The 20237-nt window shown below is 41.4% G+C and overlaps 1 protein-coding gene across 2 annotated transcripts in view; it reads left to right on the top strand.

Moving 5' to 3' along the window:
- spns2 (SPNS lysolipid transporter 2, sphingosine-1-phosphate) overlaps positions 1 to 20237 on the top strand; it is a 75716-nt gene that overhangs the window by 43347 nt on the left and 12132 nt on the right. Inside the window, exons 4-12 of one of the 2 annotated variants that reach the window (XM_034098627.2) lie at positions 3653 to 3804; positions 6357 to 6423; positions 8889 to 9028; positions 10070 to 10225; positions 10507 to 10696; positions 12777 to 12842; positions 13295 to 13393; positions 16890 to 17053; positions 19995 to 20031. In XM_034098627.2, coding sequence (XP_033954518.1) covers positions 3653 to 3804; positions 6357 to 6423; positions 8889 to 9028; positions 10070 to 10225; positions 10507 to 10696; positions 12777 to 12842; positions 13295 to 13393; positions 16890 to 17053; positions 19995 to 20031 — 1071 coding nt within the window. Of the gene's footprint in view, positions 1 to 3652; positions 3805 to 6356; positions 6424 to 8888; positions 9029 to 10069; positions 10226 to 10506; positions 10697 to 12776; positions 12843 to 13294; positions 13394 to 16889; positions 17054 to 19994; positions 20042 to 20237 lie in introns of both variants that reach the window. The other variant, XM_034098628.2, reaches the window with a different exon arrangement.

Genomic DNA, 20237 nt, shown 5'->3' with positions numbered 1-20237 from the left:
ATGTCGATGTATCCTTGAGCAAGATACTTAACCCTGAGTTGCTCACGATGGCATGGCCAACGGTGTGTGAATGTGTATGTATGTTAGTGCATGTCCTAACATACACTGCTCAGTATGAATGGGTGAATGACATGTAGTATGTAAAGCGCTTTGAGGGGTCTTAAAGACTGGATAAAGTGCTATATAAGTACAGTCCATTTACCATTTAAACAATACAATTATTCCCGGAGTGGGGGGTGGGGTGTCCCGCCGTCACATTACAGTAAAAGCCTCTGTGCATGCGGCTCGGGTAGACCAAACCATTATACAGTCATGATGGACGGTCTCGATACAATTCTGACCATCTGAAGTCGCTCCACAGGCAGGGATGTGTGGCATTAAAAGCTACGTGAGTTACATGTATGCGGCATGCGGCCTTGTCTGCAGAGCAGTGTCACGAAGTCCCGCAGTGAGTAAGCCAAAGCTCTTCAGCCCAGAGCAGTGGAAGGGAACGACAGCTTGGAGATGTCTCAGGATGTCCTTCTCCTTAAATACTCTATAGAATTGTCTGCTTGGAGACAAGATGGCAGCCATTCCCAAAGAAGGAAGTTGCTTATGGCTAAGATAAAAAATGAAGGGCCTCTTCCGCTCCGACAGATGCCACAAATGCCACTGATTGCTGACGAGGAGATGGGATCCTCAGCTCCTGCAGTACTTTGCCCCCAACTTTAACTTTCCCCTTTGAGACATAATCCTGAGAGTGACAATCAAATGGGACACGAGTAGAGGGCTCTTATGAAACAGCTGTCGCCATGAGAGATGAAAGACATGACGTGTAATGAAATGTTAATGACCACTTACATCTGAGTCCTATCATTACGCATTTAAGACACTGTAGGGCATTTTTGAGTGATCTGCAGCAGACTCAGAGTTCAGATCTTATGTAACAGACATTTGCCAGTGCTTAAAAGCGAGATTCCACCCTTTTCTCTGCATGAGCACAACAGATTATACTCGTAAAATGATCACTTGCATGGCATTTGAAACACATTATTGGAAGTCTATTTATAAATTCGTACCCAATGGAAACATGATTCATGTCATTACATATTATCTATAAAGAGGGTGAGACCAGGATAATGAATGTTACGGTCCAATCTCTCTGATTCATGATCCTATCAAATCTATAAAATGTTACCTTCTATAGTCATCAAATGTGTCGAGTGTCAAGCCTTCTAGGCCTTATTAAATAACGCATGCATTAAAATAAACTATCTATGTACTCTACAATTTGCATAGTGGTAAGAATTGTTTTCTATAACTTATGATAAGCATTATTAGGATTTGCCTAGATAGCTTATAATCAGATATTTGGAGCTACTGAGCAAATGTCTGCATGCTCAGCCGCTATAATAGGGTGATTCACGCTGTTAAACATGGCAGTGTTCTGTTGAAATTGTTTCAGATGTTCCTATTACCTCCCTTATTCTCCTTATCAAATCAGAATGTTCTGCCTTTACAACTAACCTAATCTTTGTGGCACTTAGAAAAATACTTTTTGTTTATTGCTGCTTGCATCTCTTTTCCAATTTGTGATGAAAGTCTGGTGACCACACAAACAAAAAGCACTACCATTACAATCCCACGAAACGACGGGCCATTAAAAGAAGAAAATAGACTGACTGTAAATCATTCAAAACAATGTGACAAACAGAAAGATATACAACAGGGAGAGCTCAGCTGTGATCAATCATGAACACAGCGGCTCCCACATAAAAGAAGAAACAAACAATTTAAAGAGAAAGTTCTCTGCAAAATTAAAATAGACTACATATTTGTTAGTTTTTTTCTTCTGTAGTGCTATTTATCAATCTAGATTGTTTTGGTGTAAGGTTCTGTATGTTGGAGGTATTGATTATAGAGATGTCTGCCTTCTCTCCAATATAATGGCGCTCGATGGCACCCGGCCTGGTGCCCAGAGTACCAAAGAAATTGATTTGAAAAACTCAACAGCAATGTGTCTTTCATAAAAACATGCCCAGTTACTTAAGATAATCCACAATACCTGCTGTGAGCAGTTTAATGCAGGAACTAGCAAGCTAGCAAACTACAACTGTTAGGCTAGCCCAATCAAATGGTTCCTACAAGAAACTGCTCACAACAGGGTTTATAGATTACATTAAAAAGCAGCGTCTTGATTTTGAGAATACAACATTGTTGAAAAGTATTGTTTGGCGCATTGAACACCACAAACTGGGCGCCATTTAGTAGTCTTGGAGAAAAGGCAGACATCTTTATGGGGGATATCTCCAACTCACACCAAAAACATTTATATTGATAAATGGCACTACAAGTAAGAGGAAAAATATGTTTTCTTGGATTTGGGGGAAGATCTTCCTTTAAGGCAAATTAAAAACAATTAAACAATAGGTGTAAATACCACAGCGGAGGCTATTTATTTGTATCTTAAATAGGAGGTATTTGTGTGTGTATTGTAGTCTCCAGTGCATGTTTGATGGCTGTGTGTATGACCCCATGACATGATGTCACGTCCACCAGCGTGAAGCCTCTAGTGTCGGCTGAGAGCTCGGGTCAGCAGGGATCACCGTTTCTGCTCTGCGACCGACTGTACAGCACCATCATCAATCGCTTTTAACTGCTGACAAACCCTACAGTGGAACACCTCACTACGCTCCATCATAGCACACTCTCACATTATTAGGTCCCACATTGAGCATTATTTAGGTGGAAATATAAACATTTCCTCCGTAATGTAAGGAAATAATAATGTAAGAAAATCTACAAAAGCTACCAAGTGAAAATAATACAGTGTCCCTTTACTGAAACATTAACAAATTGCACTAGTTCTACATGAATCTAATAATAATCATGGGACTAATGGAAAAAATCAAGGGCCAATATTTGCAGGATGAGTCATTCCATCCAGGTTGTAAAGGAACCAGATTACTATGTATCTTCACAAGCAGATATCAGAGTCTGTATCCAGTGAGTAGTGGTTTCCATGGAGACAGTTAACAATCCAGCTGCCTACACAATTGCCCCCGCTAGTGTGCATGCTCTTATTAAAGTCTTTTAAGTATTCATCTTTTCATTTACCACTTTATTACCTCTGATGGAAGATAATATGCCATGGTAATTCAATACAGCTAAATTGGATTACACATTAAAATGCTAATGTGAAGCTACTTGACAATTTCATTAGGTACATTTATTTTGGTTGACCAAAGATAGCCTCCTTAACATTTTAGTGCAACAACATTTTGGATGTCTTGATATATGACAATAGGCAATATGTTTGCCTTGTTGAAAAAGGGTGAATGTCTAAGGATAACATGGAAACATATTAAATGTAGCCAGGAGATCATGAAAGACTGCATAAGAAGAATATTTTTACCAATATATTTCTACCTCTGATTATCTTATAAATAATCTCCTAGAGAGTCAGACGATATGACCACATGGGAATTTGTACACCTGCTTAGTATTATAGGAGTATAGGTAGACTTAGACCGTCTATACTGTGCTACACTAAAACTTTTCTTAGGAAAAAGATTTCCGACAAAGATAAATAGCCGTTGGGTATTTGACAGTGTGCTCTGACTCTGAGCTTCATAACATAACTCATATTTCTTTTTTCTTTTTCTCTCTGCAGTACTACTGGCTGTTTGTGCTCTCCAGAGGCCTGGTGGGTATCGGAGAGTCCAGCTACTCCTCCATCTCTCCCACCATCATAGGAGACCTGTTCAATAACAACAGCCGCACCATGATGCTCTCTGTCTTCTACCTGGCCATCCCACTGGGAAGGTAAGTGCCAGACAGATACCGGAGAACCACATTTCTATATTTAGAGGTGTTCCTGTAGACATTTTATGAAACTATAGTTTGGGCTTTCATCAAATCCAGCAGGTTCTTTACATGTTAAATCCAAAGGAGAATGAGCATCGACAATTTAAATTATCCTCACATAGAAAAAGGTCAGGCTAGCTCCTATCTGGCTCTTTATTTTCTCCAGACACACAAAGAGCCCTCTGTAGAAAGAAAAGTAGAACTTACAATTGGCTGTGTGAAGCTTAAAGGAGGACGAGAGGCTTTTTGGGTTGTGGCGTGGAGCTGTGAGAGTATAGGTATTATTAAGCTCAAATCCCCTGCCTTTTCAGTTCATTCAATCAGAAAGAGGGCCACAGGGAAAAAACAAACAAAGCCAAGTAATAAAAGATGAATATACCGGTGGATGCCACTTGAGGTTTATCGTTGTATACAGTGCCTACAGTATGCGTCTGAGCAGCAGCATCCTGCAGTGTTTTCCAGCTCCTGCACGCAGGATCACAGACAAGGAAATGTTAAGTAAATAGGGAATATGCTGCTCTGTAGATTGTTAACATACAAATCGGTTGGCAACTTCCAATTAGTTGCATTGTTAAATAATAGGTTGATTATTTTCTTGATTAATGAATTAGTTAGAAAATGGCATTCAGTGTTTCCTTGAAGCCCACAAATGTTTTGACCAAAACACAAAGACTTTCATTTTTTTGTAACAGAAGAGTAAAGAAACCTGCTAATATTTACATTTAAGAATCTGTAATCAGAGAATGTTGAAATGTATTTCTACTCAAACCATTTAATTAATTACACAATAGATGGCAATTCATGTAATAATTTACCACTAATCAATAAATCATTGCCGCTTTATTGCCGCTTCTATTGGCTGATTCGAGACAGTTGGACAAAAAAGGATGTGAAGTCTAAACTGAGTGGTTGTGTAATGCCAAAATGTTTGGGTCACAGTAAACTGCCCAGCAACAGAGACAATAGAAGGTGAAAGAGTGGGCCTCAGTAAAGTGCATTCAAACATCCTATCCAGTCTCCCACTTGTTTGTACCAAGGTTGTTATGACCGTTTCCAGGAAATGACCTCAGGAATTAGACCGGATTCACAGGAAATGGATTCCCCTGCTCTCCCTTTCCCCCCATAATTTAAACTTGACCACAGAGACAGCTTTCTGTGCCGTGCCGGTGCTTGATCTGAGCATATTTTTCATGCTCCAGTTTTATTGTGGCTGTTGAACTTTCCAAACACTCTCTGGGTCAACTATGATAAGATTAGCTGTTAGTCACCCACTGGGAATATCATATGCTGTCCGAGCCCATTTATACTGCTGTGTTATTTTTGGAGATCTAATCATGGAAGCAGACTGTTTCCCCTTTGCTCTGTGTGTGTATGTTAAGCCAGTTAAACATGTTTTGGCCATTTAGCAGCCACTGCTGATAAGAACCCACTGTTAAGTCATTGGCAACATTTGCTTTTTATCTGGTTAAATAAAGGTTAAATACAACAACAACAAATGGAAAACAGCACCTCCTGAGGCACTGCACATGCAGAGAAATTAGGTTCTCTGAAAAATCAGGAAGTCTGACTGACTTTTACTGGCTATTTCTAGTTAAGGAACTACAATAGGATGGGTGACAAATGGGAAAACCACATGAAATGTCTAGGTATTTAGTTACTACATCTTTAGTACTTGAGGTAAAGGACCACCATATTTTGGAAAGATACTCCCTCATTTGGTTTGTTTATGATTGTGGTAAGGTGGGCTGGCACTAAAAATTAAAAGTCAATGTACAAGAAAAATAATTTTCGTCCAATCGTTTTAAATATTAAAAAGGTAGTTTATTATCACATAAAACAGAGACAAGTAGGAAATAGCAAGCTGGAATCAGATGTTCATTTTTGCTTTAATAACGACTAAAATGAAATAGTTCAGGTTATACTGAACACAAACAAATATCTTTACTGCATTGTTGTGTTGAGATTATGACCACAGAGTTAGCTATCTGTCCTTCAGTTTACTCTACAAATCCTCTTTGTCCTTCAAATGCTGATGCTATCCAGCAGCGGAGGCTTATCACAGCATTAGCTGCGCTTTATCTGATCAGATCTGGCAACATTTTCCTCAAAGCATTTAACTGCAATGTCCCTGTATGACACACAAGACACACTTAAACTACTACACTTAAAATGTGGTAGAATTCAATAACACTGTGACAACACACAGCCTCTAGCCTTCTGACAACCGTGTTACTGGAGCGCTCTGTTGGCTCGTGGGCGGTACCTTTGCACCTGCATTTCGTGCACGAATCACACTTCCATAAATAGACCAACGAGATAAGTAGCTACCGGTGCTTTGATCAGTTCATCACTGTCATAAGCCCTCCATGTCAAGCAACACTCAACGCCGCAAACAAAAAGGATATAGGCAGATGTGGATTATGGGCTCATTTACTTTATATACTGTGTACTGGGTGAAGCAGGTTATGAGCTATTTATATGATGTGTTGTGTCTTTCTGTCTCTCTGCAGTGGGTTGGGCTACATCCTGGGCTCCAGTGCCAAGGTGGCTGCAGGAGACTGGCACTGGGCACTGAGGGTAAGGTCATCCCCCAACACTGCACACAAACATGGACACAACTTTAGACAGATGAAGAGCCCCTCCTGCAGGGCTCGGCACTGAGGACTGTCTTGAATCTGGGGTCAGAGGGGTCGGTGGTGGCAGTAGCACCTCCGGGATGGGGGGGGGGGACAGCCCTGACATTGTAGGGAAGTGACAGAGCAGAGAGAGCTCAAGGCTCTCACATACATCCACATCATCAGCAGCTCAGTCTCCAGCCTCCTACAAAACCCTTTCTAAAATATAATCAAAAAAATGAAACATCAAACTCACTCAACGTCACCTTATATGAGTTCAAGCTAAAAGGCTGTGTTTTGTAATGTTTTTCCGTCCTGATCCTAAAGTGGATTTGCGTAATGTTAAGTTACGCTGTGCTAATTAACATTAGTGCTTAGGTTAGCTCTAGGTATGTTGCTTTAATAATTTAAAACATGTGTTATGTTTGTTACACTATGTCCGTAATAGGTTGAGTTTTAGGTCACCAGCTTACTATTGCCTCTTCAACAGTCTATTTTTTAAACAAAAGAGAACAATGGAGTCCATGGGTGGGAAATGACGCATTTCAGGAACAGATGCTTTTCAAAGAGCGCAAAAATCCCTTGCAACAAATAGCCTACATACTGTATGTTGCCAAAGAAGGCACCAACCTAGCATGAAGACACATTTTTTCTTCATACTGGCTCAACATTGAGATGGTTCCATTTTAATTAGAGGCTGATTCAAGCTCTCAAGAAAATGTATCTGAAGAAAATTGGTGAGATGTCCAACCTTGATAAGGTATTGCTTTAACAAAAAATCCATATTGGACAGTTGTTGTTATTTTTGCAGTAGCACACTTACTGCATACTTAAAAGCAGACACAAGTGTTAAATCAGGACCATAAATCACTGTTGTCATAGCATTTCTTTACAAGGACTCCAATGAGTACCTGAGACAAAGCGTTTAGAGGCATACCAGTAGTAATGGAGAGCACCAATGAACGGTCTAACGGGACTCCCCAGGAGCAGCCGACTTTGGGGTCAGCTTTTAAAATCCTAAAAACAAAGTATGACCTGACTCTCATGAACCGACATTTTAAAGGAAGACATTAAACATTCCCTCAGCATGGCGTGGAGGAAGGGATTCCTGGAAGTGACAGCTCCCTAGGTTTAAGGAAACAGGACACACGTCCATTTCTTCTTGTCTTTGTGGGGTATTAAAAAAAACAAAGAGCGGGGCAGTTTGTTCCACAGCAGCCACAATGACATTCCAATAAAACAATCTCAAAGCCAATTAATCACCGGTGTGGCATGTAGAGGAAAACAAATACCAAGACATGAAACGGATTCTGTGAGGCGGTATCCTGCTTTAAGGAAAAAAACACTGCAGCGCTTCCGTTTGTTTTTGCCCAACATGTTCCAGCTACCTTGTTTTGCGAAATGTAGTCGATAAGAAAGAATAGGTGGAGGGGGGGATGCATAGATACAGTATTACAGTATTTGTTTAATTACCAACCATCCATGCAGGGAGTGTCTAATGGGCCCTGTGGGAGTGGGGGTCAAAGATCACAGACTTCTGGTGTCTTGTTGAATAATGACGAGGGGACATGAGTGCAAAACTTGTCCAAAACAAAGCAAATATTAATTTTATTTCAAATGAGCCCGCTCTGTTTCTTCCATTAGGCTGCCTCTCGCTGAAAGCATATTATAATACGCCGATGTGGATCCAATTAAGTTGCTCCACACAAGTAGAAGTAGAAAGGAGACATTATAGGAAAGGAAATGATCAGTGCTGTGTTATCCCGCACCTGAGACCATACCCACCGCATTAAACTGCATAATCAGCAATGTTATGAGCCACATCAAACTCAGAATTACTCCCTCGATGGAAAACCAGTGCACACATACACACACCTACACACACACATTTTACTGTACCCCAGTAATTGTGCATATAAATGGATTTTATAAGCTACAATAATATAAAATGATGAATACCCCTGACAGATGAAATTGTTTTGTTTTTTGTGAGCAATTTGAATTACTCTACCAAATCCTCCCCCACACATCCCATCCTGCTTTGTGTCCTCCACACAGACACACACATGCACAAACATGCTACCTCAGAAAGGAAGGATGATAGTGAACATAATAGCAGGTGGGCACTTATAAAGGGTTTCACCTTGGTGCAGAGCTCACAAAGCAGCTTTCAACGCCCAAAAGCTCTTCTTGAGCCCCCCCACACACACATAAATGCACAACAGAGTAAGCAGAGGGAATGTTCTCGGCTCCAGAGGGCTTGTATAGGATGTCAGGCGTATCGGCAAACAGTGGCCTTCCATTCAGATTGTAAACACACTTTTCTTTGTCCTGAATCTCATGTCTGCCCCCCTCTCAACCACACACACTGTGAACATCGTGTCAGGGAGATGTGCAAAGCCTCATATGTCTTTCTTGCCCTGATAGGTGTCCCCAGCTTTAGGGATCATGGCAGGGACCCTCATCCTGCTCTTCGTGCCCGAGCCAAAGAGAGGCGCCCCTGACCAGATGGGATACATCAAGACCCGCACCTCCTGGCTCTGTGACATGAAGGCACTCGCCAAGAAGTAAGGCCGACTATCCCTTTTAGAGAACACACAAGGTTTAGGAGGTATTGACCTGTTAACCTGTTCAGAGATTAGGCCCTAACATCGTCTATTTTACCCCAATAGATCAAATACTGTATAGCCAGGCATGCAAAAAAGAAAATTCTTCACATTTTGAATATGAATCATTACATATTTGATCTTTTGTACAGGCGTTTTTATTTTGTATACAAATTGGATTAGTCCATTAAATATTTCGTCAATCATCATCAAATTAATCAACTATTTTGATCATTTAAAGGAATACTTCCACCTCAAATTATATTTTTGTATCATTTACTCACCCCATTTAACCTTGAATCCTTAAAGAAGACTTTGTTTTTCTCGCAAAGTTGATTATTTGATAAATGTACTTAAGGATAAATTTTCTCTTAAGTCATTCAAAATGCTGAACATTAGCTGAATCCAACTTCTCAACTGTTTAACACAGTTGTTATTTTTATTGAACACGCTTATTACATAAACACATTCACTCCTGGTTAGCCTATACTAGCCATTAGAGGCATAGGAATGTCTACACAGGACACAGTGAACCAGTATCATTCACTCAGCAGCTCTCTGCAATACTGCTGAACTGTGAAGGCAGCTTTGCATCCTGGACACTGTAGGCCCTTGTTATTATATGACCTGCGGGCTAGACTCCTTTAAGAAATGTTATAAACTCTACTGAGATGTTGCCATGTACATTTATGAGAGCTCAGTGCGACTTTTAGCTTTACACAGTCTTCCACATTCACAACCAATGGAAAGTGTTATTGTTGTCTCCTGAGTAAAACTGTCAACCTTAGCTGCATATGATTTCAGCACCAGAGCTGCTTTAAATTCAAATATTCTCACCTGCAAGATAATGCTTATCTTGTATAACCTCCCTGTTATCAGATGGGATTTACAAAGAGATAGAGACGGAGAGAGTGTGACAGAAAACAGTCGCTTGTTTATGTTTGCCTTTTGTGAGCCAAGATAATCACTTGTTCTAATCGCTTTGTTTCTTTGTCTGGCTAGTCGGAGCTACGTGTTCTCCTCCCTGGCATCCTCCTCGGTGTCCTTTGCCACTGGTGCGTTTGGTATGTGGATCCCTGTGTACCTGGCCAGAGCTCAGGTGGTCCAGAAGACGGCAGAGCCCTGCACCACTAAGGAGATTTGCAGCAGTACAGACAGGTGAGAGGTTAATGACTAAACACATAAGACAGGCTTTGAAGTCACTGGTGTAATGTGAAACCTAGTAAAAGAGAAAGATAACCAGCATTGTGTTCACAGCTGGATGACCTGGAATGAACTACAATAGAGATATAGCTGTACAGTCTAGTTCATCTACAGGGAAAAACGCTTATAAGATCACTTAGAACAGCTTGCTAACTGAAACTTCCTTTCAGTGATTGTCTACAAACTTGCATGGAATATATGTTTAATAACAGTCTCTTCTCTGCTCTCCTGTCCAGCTTCATCTTCGGGGCGATCACCTGTGTGACGGGTCTGCTGGGCGTGGTCATCGGGGCGGTCACCACGCGCCTGTGCCGCCAGAAGACAGAGCGAGCCGACCCGCTAGTGTGCGCTGTCAGCATGCTGGGCTCGGCCATCTTTATCTGCCTCATCTTCGTGGTGGCCAAGAAGAGCATTATAGGAGCCTATGTAAGACTCACTTCCTGTCACTATTCTGTGTATAATATGGGCGACAGAGGAACTTTAATCAAACAATGGAGAGGGGTTGTGATAAGGACACATTTTGCTTTCCTATTTCCAAGAATCAACAGCGCCCAGTGAGAAATGTCCCTCTACAAAGAGTGATTATGTTAATTAAGGATTAGCCTCTGAGGCTGAGAATTAAAAGGGAAAGTCTGGTATCCAATCTAACAAGAGAAGGCTTAGTAAAAGCTCATCAGGTGGAATAAAACATGTTAAAGACACCTTGCCTAATGCCAGATCCTCTCAGGCCCACAGGCAGTGAGTGGGTGTCGCTCCTCATAATGAATAGTGTAATTGAAGGTTAGATTGAGACAGCCTCAGGAGCCGCTGCAGGTAACTGAGGCTCATACCTCATCCAGCCAAAAGTTAAAAGTCTCAGGCTAATGCCCAGAGCGCGTGAAAGTCCTTGTGAAGCAGGAAAGGGTGCAACTTAAAAAACCCTGCCCTGAAACAATGCACTCCGAGCTAAGCACCAATTTTCTCACTCTTATCAGAGACATGGGAATAGGGACTGACTCTCAACAACTTGGGCGGTAATACTGCTGGAAACTGGAAAAGATGGAAAATATTTCCCTGCGTGTAAAGGAACTTGCTAACCTTGGCATGCTTGAACCCTGACTTCCTTGCTGTATATGCGAGGTGTGTTCAAGTATGTAATCTTATCTTGGACCATGTCTGTTTATATAGGACTGCGATAACATGCCATTTCAGTTAACAAAGCAGTATTCAATAATAACCTTATTAATTAATTGGAGAATGCTGGTGGAAACAGCTTTTTAACAAAGTAGTTACTAAATGATAAATCACTTGCTTAACTGATGATTTTAATTTAATAAGTTCAAATATGAACTCAGATAAGATCAAAAGCTCACATTTATTTATTGTTTGACTGAAGAATGATTTGAGACATGAGGTGCTGAAATGTCCATATTCCTTATTAAATAATTACAGATCCATCCAACATTATTTTTTATATAATATATTAATCTTCTTATTAACACATTTGGGAAAGATTTTTGCTATTAGATTTAGCAATAAGGGTTAGCCGATTATAATCCCTTAGTATTGAGATAAGTAAAGAGATCTTTTTCAAACAAGTGTAATAGAAGTTCAATCAAACAGGCTGTAACTTTTAAAAGGTTGCCTTCTTCTCAGACTAATCTACTGTAAACTATCAAATGATCGTACAGTACAGCAGCAGTTGTAAGTGATCAGCTCAGGTTTCATGGCGAAGCACCGACAGATGTGTCATGTTATAAGGCGTGACGCGGCTGTAACCAGCGACCCTTCGCAGCTGTTGTCTCGTCAACACACAGCTAATCTGAGGAAAGGCCGGGCTTCTCTCTTCTGAGGGGCAACACGTCGGTCACGGTGTCTGGTTCGCAGCTCTCAGGACAGACTTGTCTAAATCTCCTCTGTCAGACTCCCTCTGTAGCTTTATGTGTTGTACTGTAGATCTGGCCCACTGGCAGAGGGGTTATTCCCCTGCAGGAAACACACATAAACCTCCCGTATTAATCCGTACCAGACGAAACCTTGCAATACAGACATACACAGAGATTCCACTGCAACCAAATCCCTCTGGGTCTGTTTCTAAGAAAGCAACACTAGCTGGTACCGACCCGTGTATATAGAGTAGCCTACATGCACAAATAGTTCAGTGAATATCCAATCCATCATGTTATTTAAAGTTTCTGTTCCACCCATTCAGAAGTGGAACATAAATTAATATAGTGCAGCTGGATCTAAACTTAGGAAGTGTTAAAATATTTCCTTACAAGAATAAACAATCCTTATCATCCTGTGGTGTTTTTCAGCTTGTGGGCCTGAAATGAAGGCCTCCATGTATAATTGGGTCACAGCATAATAACATGTTTTTAAACCACAGCAACCGAAGCACTTTTATTCAGCAGAGGATTCCCACACACAATGCTGCACAAAACCTCCAGGTCTGGTTACCAGTCCTTTGTGCAGTTGATCTTAATTAGCACCTCTAAATGGACCACTCTTTTTCTGCTTCATTTAGGTTTGCATCTTCATAGGAGAGACGCTGCTTTTCCTAAACTGGGCCATTACGGCGGACATTTTAATGGTAAGTACTGGAAACCTATACCTATATAGTGGGTCACTGGAAATTCCCGCAAAAAATGGCGGTCATCCAATCAGTCAGTTTTGATAATTATGTAAGTGGGCTAAAGTTTGGGTGGGGGATGATAATTACTGCTCATGGAAACAAAAAGGGGAGCCCCTTCTCTCGTGTATGGTTTGGTATCTTGTGAAGTGAAGACTTAGACTTTCAGTAAGGTGTACCAACCAGTGCCTGAATTTGTAATCAGTTTGGAGATTGCGTTGAGTATGTAGAGAAAGAGATAGACTCTGACTGACAGATATGCCTGCGGTGTTCTGACCCACTGAGGTGGGCTCTGCGTACATAATTGAAGGCAGCACGAGCCGTTTTAACATGGCTGACTGAATCTTTCTACCTCTGTGTCATCATCATCATCTCATGTGGATTTTTTACCCTCCGTTCCTCTCTGTGTGCAGTTTGTCGTCATCCCCACGAGGAGAGCAACGGCGGTCGCCTTTCAGAGCTTCACCTCGCATCTCCTGGGTGACGCAGGAAGTCCGTACCTGATAGGCCTGGTAAGATTTCTCCAGAAGAGGATGTTTTCTTATCCCAGTTCGTAAAACCCTTCAGCGTTTCTGTGAGCACCTTATACATGCACACACCATGTATTCAGATACCAGTTCAGTGCTAGCTTTAAGAGGGCCAGTGCAAAGTGAGGTACAAGAGGAGCTTTTAGCACAAGTCTCTGGAGGGCTGGTGAACAGAGTCGTGATTTCACCAGCGCTCTTCAGGCTGTCAGTGGTGTTTTCTAGTAAATCAGGAGGGGCCGGTGTTGCTGTATCCGATTGGTCAGGAGATGAGAGAGAGTTGTTCTTACTAGGAGGCTAGGCCCCTCAAGGTCAGAGTCAATCAACCCACAACAGCCCCCTTAACCAAACAAACCCAACCATCTAAACTGCATGCATACGTCCAGGAGGCCAGATTACGAATGCTGCTTGCTATTCAATGGACTGTAAAACAAGATCCACCGTCAAGCAGCATACTTCTTATTCCAGATAGAGAATGAACTATTCAGAAGTGAAATAGTAACTCTGTGGAGGAATGCATTCTGTTTGCCTTTTATGGGAAGCAATATACAACACGCAAGTGTGAAATTACACCCATATGACAATCTTTACATCATATCAAGCTTTTTAAATAAATATTTATGATGTGCCAGACAAGAGAAAAGACTGCATTAGTGTCATATGTTTACATTGTGTTTTATTTGTTGAGCCTCTGGCTCACAGCCTAGGTCATCTTTACAAAGGCAAAGTGGAAGTGTTTGATTAGGGAATCAAACTGATCCTGTAGTAGATGCTCTGTCGGGTCCTGACAGGCTGGCAGCAGATGCAGCTGCTTGTCGTGCTGCATTCAAAGTATACTGCTTTTCTTTTCCTCCTTAAATGGAGATGTTGAACTATTGTTGAAGCCAGATAAAAGGAGCAGTAAATTATCTCTGAGTACTGACAAGCTCTTCAAAAGACTAAACAAAACTAGTATTGAAAATCCCAAATCCTGGGAAGAGAATCTGGCTCCATGGTGCTTTTTGTAGATCAAATAATACCCACTGTCATCTTCTATTCTACAAATATACTATTAACACATCAAGAGTTGCAGTCATTTGAAATACTGCTCATTCTGGATCACCCCAATTTAATTGATATGTTGAAAGCAGTTATTTAAACTTGATTCATAGAAAATATAAATACAGCCATTATGATATTTCATTTTGCCTATACAAGATTAAGTGCACTATATACAGGAAATAAGCATTTGCCTTGTAAAGAGCTATTGGTGCAATGTCTTGACCACATAATTGTGTCAAACTCTCTGTGTGTGTGATGTAATCAGAGCTTCAGTTAGTGCATGTTAGTCCTTGTCGTCGTGCCCAACTTGCTAGCTAATGGCCGCCACTGTGCGCTGCACTCATACAGCAGTTACCGCTGACAACAGCCGACTCATGGCGCCGTTTCAAGTGTGACACACACATCCCGGTTTGAGCGAAGTGAATTAAAGCTAACATTGTAAGCAATGTTGCTGTTGTTTGCGCTGTTAGTATCGTTAGCTGGTAGCATTGTTAGCTGTTAGCCACCAGCTCAGCCATAAACAATGGTGTTAGCTAAATGGAAATGTCCCTAATCCCAGATGTCCTTATTTCGAAACTTTAAATCAGCAATACAGAAAATGATACACATTAGCTTTTTTTTGTTTCTCATATTTGCTGCCTCATAGCTGTTTTATGTAAATTAATTCATAACTAAATATATTCAGGACTGTTAAAGACAAAATAAGCAATGTAATGATATCACTTTGGAACTTTGAATGGCCAATTTTCACACACAAACACGCACGCACGCACGCACGCACGCACACACACACACACACACGCACGCACGCACACACACACACACACACACACACACACACACACACACACACACACACACACACACACACACACACACACACACACACAGCCAGTCAGAATTACCCTGTCTTGGCCCCACAGTAAGCCAGTCGCCCCGGTCCTCCATCCAGCCTCTGGGGTCACGACTCTGCTCTGAGTGACACACTGAATGTCCGGGGGTTTCTCACTCTTCTGCAAACCTCCTGACCATCAAGGCCCAGAATGCTCCGAGTGCGTCACCACTCACTGCCTCAGTTCCTGCACTGAGGTTTTGCACGCGAGTGCGATGGACTCGTCGTGACGCACTCTGAGCACAGGCAAACATACAGTCAACTCATGCAGCCTGGCTCAAATCTTGAGAGAAAAGTAAAGAATCTCAAGAAAAACAGACTCGTGGTTATTGCTAAGCAACCACAAGAGAAAGTAAGCCGGTGATTCAGTCATTTTGGGACACAATTGTGTTTTTTTACATGTGCCCCAAACAGTCCTGCAGATGAAGTGCTCCTTTCTGCAAACCAATGTGGTGTTCGCAGTGTACCATAGATGTATTTATGTGGGAACGCCTGCAGATATAAATGCAGCACAACCACCACTTCTGTAAAACATCACCACCTCCTGTTGTGTAAAAAAGTGCATCTGAAATTCTCCTCAGTTTATGCCAAGATCCCCTTCCATCGGCACGTAGACCAAAGCAGTTGTCACATAAGAGTCCCTGGAGAACCACATAATGGACTCCTCCTTACTGCATGAGTAGGACATGGCTGCAGGCTGAGTGGGTGGCAGGGGAACGCCGGGAACAATCTCTCAGCAATCTCGCAAGAAATGCCTTCTAGCTTGATAATTAGACATGCAGCAGTTCACTATGTATTTTTAGTTGAGCTGTACTGGCAGGCAATTTACTTTACCTGGCGAGATTCCTCTGCACAGGCCACACACAGCTGCTTTGTACACCACATTTTGTCATATAGATTTATTTTACTTTTTCTTCCACCATCCTTTCTTTCTCTTCATGCATGCACATATGAATACATACACACGGTGACTCACTCCAACATCCTTCTGTCAGCAGTTCTGCAGCTCTCTCCGTAGAGAATCTCTTTCTGCTGACACTAACATAATCAATGTGCTTCAGCCAGGATGACCTATGGCTGCTCAGACTCTCTCTCTCAGACTAGAAGCTTTTACATGTTCCTGATGTGCATACATAACATAATCTCCTAAAAGCTACTATCGGTTGCTGTACAGTGATCTATGCTGATTGGGAGCTGCCTTTTGAGTGACACTGTGAGGTAGAAATGGTCACTTCACACCCACCATTCTCCAGCTGTTGTTTTCCTCAGCGCAGAAGCATGACAGACTGAAAGCCTTGGACAGCAACATGAGCTATTAGCTGTGAAATACTGCCTCGCTTAAAACAAAAACGGGGCATCTTACATCATGCCGTTACTTTTGTCTGTTGCTATGATGAAACATCCAGAACTCACCCTGCATGTGTCAGTGTGAGTTCATAAGAGCATGTTGTATGTCAGTGCTTGACAGGATATTTTAAGAACTTTTGGTTGATGATTAGTTTTAAAATAATCTCTCCTCCCTTCTGTGTGTCTGTGTTTGTTCGTGTGCAGATTTCGGACGGCCTTCAGCAGAGCTACGCTACATCAGCGCTTTGGCGGTTCCTCAGTCTAGGCTATGCCCTCATGCTCTGTCCCTTCATCATCGTCCTGGGGGGCATGTTTTTCCTGGCCACTGCACTGTTTTTCCTGGATGACAGGGAGAAGGCCGACAAACAGTAAGTGACTCAGACGTTGTTTGAGTAACTCATCATTGTTACATTTGGTATTAAGTCATTCATTCTTTAGATATTTAAGATTGCCTCCACTGACTTTCTGAGTAAGAGCTTCACAAATCCAAACACGCCACTGCAGTGCAGGAGGCTTGAAAAGTAGCAATAATATTGATGTTATTCTGTCAGACATAAATAAGTTCTACACATTATCTTGACCTTGGCTATACTCTGTACCCTAGCAACGTATCCTTAACGGTTATATGATTTCTTATATAAAGGTTATTTAAAAGTTATACTACTAAGCACAAGCAACCCATGCATGATTTGGAACTAATTGTGTTTTGGGTTAAAATTAGGGTTAGGGCTTGATCATTCATTCATCCAACCCAACTTTCGCAGAGTTGTTCACTATTTATTCTACTTCACTATTTCCTTAGAAGCCCTCACGTCTGGAGTTATAAACGTACTAAAATAGATACATTTTCGTAGATTTAAGCACAAAAAGTGAATGAGAACAGTCTGACCCTGAGGTGATGGTGGAGTTTGACATGTGTCAGGGACAAGCTGCATAGTGAAGCCAACAAAGGTGTTAACCCTGCCCTACCCAAAAAGGCCCGGGAGCCAATAGAAAGTCCCTGTCAGCTCAAAGTGCTCCAGCGCTGACACAAGCTGTTCTTGCCATCAATTTCTTAAAGTGTTCTTACTTAGACTTGTACCAGCTGCCTCCCCTTTCATTCATGCATTCATATTTTCCTCTTAGGAACCCCAAAAACTTAGTTCACAGTAGCTAGTCATTGCCTTAAAAGGCAAAAACAAACACACACTCATCCTCTTTCAGATGGTGAGACATGACTTCTTGTTTTTTTGGGACTATTTTTTCCTTCTTTATTATCGCATTGACTTACTCCCCTGGTGCCAGCGCTCTCAGAAATGACTTCCTTCCTGTTGAAGATGAGGAACATTTTTAGACAGGATGGCAGTTCTTATGTCTGACGTCTGTCTGCTGTCGCCTTGTCTTCACCCACTGGAGTTAGCCGCTTGTTCTTCCCACACTAAAACCCCATGAAGACAGATTTAAGAGCAATTTAAGCAGAATAAGCCTATTTGTAATCTTACGTTTACTGTAGAGGAAAATTAAAATGTGTAAAAGAAGTGTGGAAACTAAACTTGAAGTATCAGTGGACTTGCTGCATTTTATAATCCTGGGGTCAAGCTACCATCCAAGCCGTTAAATATGTCCTCTGTGTGTTGTTAATATACACTTTTAAAGGGGTCTCGCAAGGCCACCACTAAGCTGTGTTGTGGCTTCTATTGAGCATGGTGCGGGGGGGGGGGGAACAAGAGAAATGCGGAACAATGACAAAAGAAAAGTCACACTCTTGCTGACGTGCCAGAAAAGATACTAGTTTGTGGTCCAATCTGTGGCTTAACCTTTCTCACCACATTATTGCAAACTGTGGGCAGATGGCACATGTTCAATCAAACTATATCTAACCACAGCCCCTCCACATTCACACAACATGCTGTAGGGCAAAGCTAATAGAGCAACAGATGGAGTAAAAGATTTCGAATACGAAACAGAAAGACTTGAAGGCATGGAATGTTGTTCCTGTAAGTCCTTTTTCACTAATACTATCCTTAACATAGATATGTGGAGGGCGGCTGTTTGTTTTTTTACCACTACATTTTAAAGCTTATAATCATTGTACACATTTTGGTTCCCAAACTAAGAGCTCTATCACCCCTAAATAAATGATTTACTTATGTTTTATAGATCAGTTATGCATCATTAATAAATAATGACTTTTGGTTTGCTAGGTTTTGTAAAGTCTCTGTCTTTTAAGTCTATTGAGAAGTAAAATCATTAAACCATCAATAAAAAGTCAACAGCAAGTCATTAATACGCGATAATAAACAGCAAGTTATCAGCTACAAATGGTAATTAGTCATTTATACATGGCAATGAACAGCAATTCTGCAGTTACAAGTGGTAATAATTCATTAATCTGGGATAATTAATGGCAAGTCTGCACTTTTAAATGGTCTATTAAGAAAATATAGACATATATGATAACACATACTGTATTACCAAGAATCCTACCCTACTTGATGCTTGTATGCCTATAGATGGGTTAACCATACACCAGCTTGTGAGATTACATCAAGGTGTACGCAAAGCAAACACACGTTTTGAATACCTCACATAGTATAATTACAACCTCTATAAAACTGTACTGATTTGTATGCAGCATCCCAATGGAGAAAAAACTCAATCTTAAACAGAAGCAGCTCTTATGTAAGAAGCTGCGAACAGCACCTCAGGGACCAAGACAACATCCACAACTTAGTACAACTAGGCTTGTTTCGTGGCTGTGATATTTATAGATTCCATTCACGCTATAAAGCCCACGATTTATAAATTCCCCCTGACTTTACCGAGCGCTTCGCGTCTTTTTCCCCCCTCCTTTGAGTCTGTCCTCAGTTACTCAGCGCTATTATAAAAGGCGCGTAGCCGAACAAGTTACTCACTGGAGCGCGCCTTTCTATTTTCAGCCTTAAATAGTGCTTTATTATTTCTAGGTTGTTAGCTTTTTTTTGGGCTGCAGGGTTGCCATTAATAGCTCCGCTTCAGCGCATGCCCCCCCTCCATTTATTTTCCCAGTCTACATTTACACTTAGTGAAGTGTGAGAGCAGAATTGTCTCATCTCCCATGCCAGTGCGCCTTCATAATACAGATTGAGTCTGGGTCAGGGCAGAGTGAGCACTGCAGCCTTGGAGATTGTGCTGACTGACAGACCGAAGAAGACAGTTACTATGTGATGAGTGAAATTGGGAGAAATTGGTGGAGAAAGAGAATAATAAATGTTGAAAAATAGTGTGAGATTATGTGTCTGAGAGCATTTTTCCATCCTTGATGTCTAAAAACTATTTCTCTCCTCTCAGGTTGAGCCAGATGACGAGACAACCCTCCACAGTCAAGGTATGACCAGGTAAATTGCTTTTTCTCCCACAGACGCTTTTAGTGCTTTTCACATCAGCAGTTTAAGTGGTTGCTAATAAAGAGACAGTCTTGGAACATCAACATTTATAGTGCTCTCTTCTCATTACCTTGGAATTATTATGTAGAGCTCCTTTCATTACGAGGAACAAAGATCTGAAACAAGATTTTTAAGTTCTTAAAAGGCA

This window comes from Pseudochaenichthys georgianus, chromosome 14 (assembly GCF_902827115.2).
Source record: "Pseudochaenichthys georgianus chromosome 14, fPseGeo1.2, whole genome shotgun sequence".
NCBI lineage: Eukaryota > Metazoa > Chordata > Actinopteri > Perciformes > Channichthyidae > Pseudochaenichthys > Pseudochaenichthys georgianus.
This window is presented reverse-complemented; position numbering and strand designations above follow the sequence as displayed.